This window comes from Lichenostomus cassidix, chromosome W (genome assembly GCF_008360975.1).
Source record: "Lichenostomus cassidix isolate B80296 chromosome W, HeHo_3.0, whole genome shotgun sequence".
NCBI classification, from domain to species: domain Eukaryota; kingdom Metazoa; phylum Chordata; class Aves; order Passeriformes; family Meliphagidae; genus Lichenostomus; species Lichenostomus cassidix.
In genome coordinates, this window is record NC_139510.1 from 8415925 (window position 1) to 8421638 (window position 5714).

Genomic DNA, 5714 nt, shown 5'->3' on the forward strand with positions numbered 1-5714 from the left:
CTAGCAGGAGCCTGTACCCTCCCCTGCTGTAAGCTTATTGGTGTACCCTTAGCTCCTCCCCTTTGGCTTTCCCTGATTGGCTCTTCGCAGCTAACCACGCCCCTCTTCCCTCTCCTCTTAACCCTCTGCGAGAACCTCGCTTGGTGTTCACCATCTTGGATTTCCAGCCCCTTCACCCTCCCTTGCTCTCTGTCCCTCTTTGCCGTCCCCAGACCCTCACCTGTGGACCTTAATAAATTCCCTGGAAATCTCAGACCATGATCCTACACTTCTTTTATCACCGTGCCTCCACAGCAGCTTGCGTCCCCAGCAGCTCCACTGCTTGCCGCAGCCATGTGCCCGCCTGGTGTGTTTTGGCCCCGGGCGACCTTCCCCTTTATGCGGTGTGGGGTGGTCACCCGTGAACTGCGAGACTGCGCTGCTGCAGGTATCGATATAACACGGCTGATGTGGTACAGCACTGAGATGATATTTAATTTACCATTATGTACTAAGTAAATATGTGGAGAGATAGATTCATCTTTTATATTAAGTAGAAACATTTAATATTAAAGAGCTACCAGGGAATAAAACATCCCATGTATTTGTTCTATAGCACTGTGTTAAAGTTTGCAAAGCTGTACCCAGTATGATAGCTTTGGCCATTTATTTACCAGATCTTCACTTTGAGTATTACTGTTTGCTTTAGAATCTTTTTTTATGAACAGAGATTATTACATGTAAAAATCTTGATAGCTCTGAAGAGGTTAGTTAACGCGGAGGGAGAGGAGGGGTGGAACCAGGCCTCTGCGTTTACCGAAAGTGTCTCTATGGCTATCGAGAGATCACTCCAGCCAGCACCGCCTGGTGCTGTACAGAAAAGCCCTTCTCACACCCGTGCCGGTGTAAGGCACATATTCTCACTCACCCACGGAGTTGGATAACTCGTGCGTTACCAAAGACAAAGAATTCAGAGCGCTCAGTCAGCCGGAGGTTCCAGAGTTTATTCTGAAGGGTTCCAGGGTGAAAGAGGGCGAGACACCCCAGCCGTCTACATTTAAAGGGGCGGCTGGAGGGTCAGGGGAGAGGAGGCGGGGGGAACACCACAACCAATGGGAGGAGGAAGGCATGGAATCAGGGGTTAGGTTACAGCTGGGGGGATTTACATAATTTGGGGAGGAACCATCGTGTTCTCCAGAGGGGAGGACTAAGAAGGCTTCCACCAGTGGGGTTCTGCTGTATTGGAACCACTCAGCTCCTCAGCAGTTCCTGAGGTGGTATCACCCACCCCAACAACTCCCCCTTCCTTATTTAAAGGAAAGGCCTCCCCTACTTGCTTAGTTAAACACTTCTTGAGGCAACCGAACAAGCTTAGAACAAGGAAAATTATTAGGATCACCCACAGTCCAGTTTTGACTAAGGATGCTAGCCACCCCTGAAGTCCCCACTGTCCGAAAAGATCGCTAATCCAGTCTGCTTCTTTTTCTGTCTTCAGTTCTTTGATTTGATCCTTTATTTTCTGTATCGTCGCGTGGATGCTCTGGCTATGAGATGACAGGTTAAAGCAACACAGTCCCTCGAATTCCTCACAGCCATGTCCATGGGCCAATAAAAGAAAATCGATGGCTGCTCTGTTTTGCAGTGTTGCATGCCTGGTGGTTTCTTCATCTTCAAGAAGCTGAGAGAGGGCACTCGAGGTTAGGTTAGCATGCTTTCCGAGCCAGCACTCAAGGTGGCTAAGTTCACCTAAGGCTTTTGCTGCTGCTACTCCAGGCAGGAAAAACGATGCAGCAATCCTTTTAGACAATGACCAATTGATAATTTTGCTATCACAATTAGGATCTAATTGTTGTATATTTCTTTTTTGGCGGGCCAATCGAGTATGGTTTTTCCAATGCAGAATTTGGGTTTTGTTGGGTGCTAGTACAGAAAGCCTGCCAAGAGTGCACGGTCCCCCTTGGAGCTGGGATGGGACTCCAGACCACGCCTGATTCCCACAAATCAGGAACATACCTTTGGGCAGTGCTTTGGGGTGTACAGATGACTCTGTTGGGATGACCTTTTTATCCTGACACCAATTACTGACAGAGTAAACCTTTCCCTGGGGTGTTGCTTTTCTACTATGACTTAATTTCTGGTGTTCTGACCAGGATAATGCCATCCCTCTTTTCGGGCTGAAGACAAACTTGAGGCAAAGGGTAGCCTGGGAGGACCCCAATAGTAGTAATTCGTGGGGTTCCTCTGGTGCTGTTGCCAGCGTGCTTACCCATTTCTCCCAAGCTTCTTTCTGGGGGAGCACCTCGTTTGCAAAAGGCAGTTCATCTTTGTGGAGAGGGATCCCCACCAGGCATGATGAAAGTGGGTCACTGACGCTGCCCATAGACAGGCACATATGGTCTTGCTGGAGTGCTTTTGCCAATGTAACCCACATATTGGTCTTTGGCTGAGGGACAATCCATGCGACAACCTCTGGTGGTAACAGGATGCAGGAGGTCAGGAGAATGCAGAGGTAGGCAATTACAGGCATGGTGGTAAGAGAGGTATAGGTAGTCCTTTTTTCTGTGGGATTTCAAGCAAAAATCATTAAAAGATGGTTTTCTGTTACTTCTTTCTTCTTTCCCCCTCATCCCCCCTTTTTTTTATAAGACACAGGTAATAAGGTTGTGGGTTAGGGAAACACATGAGGGTAACAGATAAGGGATTTGTGGGTTTGGGGAACTGCTTGAAGGCGGCACAAATAGCTGTTCACGTGGCTGGAATCTTGCGCCGACATCTTCTCCAAGCGGCACTGGTTTCTTTGTCTGGAGTTTCTTTGTCAGTGTCTGGTGTGTCATCTTTTGCCTGCTCAGGAGCTGTCACTGACGGTCGGAGGTAGGGCTTTACATATTTTCCTGGTATCCACTTGGGTCCTGAAGGTGTGGAAACACAAGCATATCCCCTCCCCCATACAATTAGTGAAAAAGGGCCTGATATTTGATGGCTTTCTGGATCTTTGATTAACACTGGTGGTTGTTCTTTTAATTTGGCTTGGGTCGAATTGGTAAAATGCCGGAACACAGGGGGGTCAGGCTCTTCAAACGAACTGTTTAAGAAATTTATTGTAAAAAGGGCTTTGCAGAGTCTCATAATGGGAGAATTGAGTTCTGACCCTCCCCGCTGTTGGTCTAGGACCCTCTTAATTGTCTGGTGGGTCCTCTCAACTATGGATTGTCCTGTGGGGGAGTGGGGGATGCCTGTAATGTGTTTGATGCCCCATGAGCTAAAAAACTCTTGAAGTTTGTTAGAGATGTATGCTGGACCGTTGTCAGTTTTTATCTCAGCAGGAACGCCCAGGGTAGCAAAAGCAAGGAGAAAGTGCTGTATAACATCTCTTGCCTTTTCTCCTGCATGGGCAGATGCAAAAACAGCTCCAGAAAACGTGTCTACAGAAACGTGTACATATTTCAATCTGCCAAACTGGGGGACATGGGTCACATCTGTTTGCCAGACTTCACAGCTGCCTAGACCTCGGGGGTTAACTCCAGACCCTAATGATGGCACTTGGTAGCTCTGACAGCTAGGACAGGTTGCTACAATTGCCCTTGCCTGGTTTCGGGGTAATTTAAACATTCTCATGAGTGCTGGTACATTCTGATGGTAAAATTGATGGCTCAGCTTTGCCTGAGCAAAGGTGTCTGGAATGTTAGGAGCTTTCACCAGCATAGCTAGAGCGTCTGCCCTCCGATTCCCTTCAGCAACTGATCCAGGGAGATCGGTGTGTGACCTCACATGCATCACATGGAACGGCTGCTTTCTGTGGGAAAGCAGTAAAACAAGTTTTGAGAGCAGTTTATACAATTTAGGATTTGACACTTCTTTTAGCCAGGCATGTTCTGCTCTGGCGACTACCCCAGCTACATAAGCTGAATCTGTTACCAGATTAATAGGTTCTTCGAACATCTCAAAAGCTCTAACAGCAGCCGCAAGTTCCGCAATTTGCGGTGAGCCTTCGATTATTTGGATATCGTGCTCCCACACTTGCGTTTCGGGATGTTTCCAAGTCACGACTGACTTATGGGATTTCCCGGAGCCATCTGTAAAAACAGTTAGAGCCTTGAGAGGGGTTCGACTTTGGAGTTCTTTTGGGGCCAAATGAAAAGCCGAATTGAATAATTTGTGTTTTGGATGATGATTTGAAATCTTGCCTGGATAACTATCCAGAGCAACTTGAAGGTGTTCATTTGTTTGGAGTATGTTTGCTAAGGATTCACTTTCCAATGACGGATAGATGCAGGTGAAATCACACCCTACAAGGGTACGGAGGCGTGCTCGGCTCTCATAATTAGTTGGGTTACTTGTTCCTGTCGTGTTGTTATGGTTTTGAGCGGCTGATGTGGTAAGAAAATCCACTCTATTATAAGAAGTGGGTCTTTTTGTGCAGTGTCCCATTGAAAAATCAGTCCATACAGCCTAGGTGACTCACCCAGAACGATGAAATTAAAAGGCAACTCAGGACTTGTCCGATGGGCTTGGCGAGAAGACAGGGCAAGCTGTACCTTAGCGATGGATTCCCGGGCCTCCTCTGTGATGACTCGGGGCGAGTCCAGGTGGTCACAACCTTTCAGGAGGTTAAACAGCGGAGCAAGGTCTTGCGTAGTAATTCCCAGCAGAGGACGAATCCAGTTTATAGAACCACACAGTTGGTGCAAGTCCCGGAGTGTCTTTGGGTTGTCTTTAATGGTGAGCTGCTGGGGTACGATGGTCCGTTCGCTGATGCGGAGTCCCAGGTAGGTCCACGGGCAGGTACGCTGAATCTTTTCCTGCTGGATCTCAAACCCTGCTTTCTCAATGGCTTGAATAGTTTTTTCTAGAGTCAAGTTCAGGTATTTATCATTTGGTGCACAAATCAACACATCATCCATGTAGTGGAGAATGATAGAACGTGCAAACTCTTTGCGGATGGGGGACAGGACGCGAGCCACGTACCATTGGCAAATAGTTGGAGAATTTTTCATACCCTGGGGTAACACACACCAGTGGTATCTGCACTGGGGGGCTTCCTGGTTTAGGGATGGCACGGAGAAAGCAAACCGAGGAGCATCACTTGGGTGTAGGGGGATTGTGAAGAAACAGTCCTTAATGTCAATGACAGCAAGCTTCCAATCCCTAGGAAGCATTGAGGGAGAGGGCAGGCCAGGCTGTAGGGGTCCCATATCTTCAATGACTTCATTGATTTTCCTGAGGTCTTGGAGGAGCCTCCATTTGTCTTTTCCAGGTTTCCGTATGACAAAGACAGGGGAGTTCCAAGGGCTATTAGATGGTACAATATGACCTTTGGCGAGCTGTTCTTCTACTAGGGATTCTAAAGCGCTGAGCTTCTCTGTGCTTAGGGGCCACTGGGTCACCCACACGGGGTCGCTTGTCTTCCAGGTTAGGGGCGGGGTGAAGTGCACCCCAGTGGCCCCAACTAAAAATCCTGAGATGGAGGTGGGATTACCAGCTGAGTCCCCCACTGGGTAAGGAGATCTCTGCCCCAGAGGGTAAAACCAGAGTCAATTACGTACGGGCGGATGGTGGCTGTGTGTCCTTCAGGGCTTTCTATGATGATATTATTTGTACTCCTCTGGGAAGTTGCTGACCCTCCTATGCCTGTGATTCTGCCGCCTGCTGGTTTGGTCTTCCAGTCCTGGGGCCATTCTGCTCGAGAAATGATGGTTACATCGGCCCCTGTGTCTACCATCCCCGTCAGGTAAGCA

At 48.2% G+C, this 5714-nt stretch overlaps 1 protein-coding gene across 1 annotated transcript; it reads right to left on the minus strand.

Annotated features, from left to right (window-relative positions):
- Window positions 1-1186: 1186 nt before the first annotated feature.
- On the minus strand, window positions 1187-3479 carry LOC146425445 (uncharacterized). The gene has a single exon (XM_085041462.1). It carries the CDS (start codon window positions 2504-2506, stop codon window positions 1187-1189), a length of 1320 nt encoding a protein of 439 aa, XP_084897588.1. The 5' UTR covers window positions 2507-3479.
- Between the last annotated feature and the right edge of the window lie 2235 nt (window positions 3480-5714).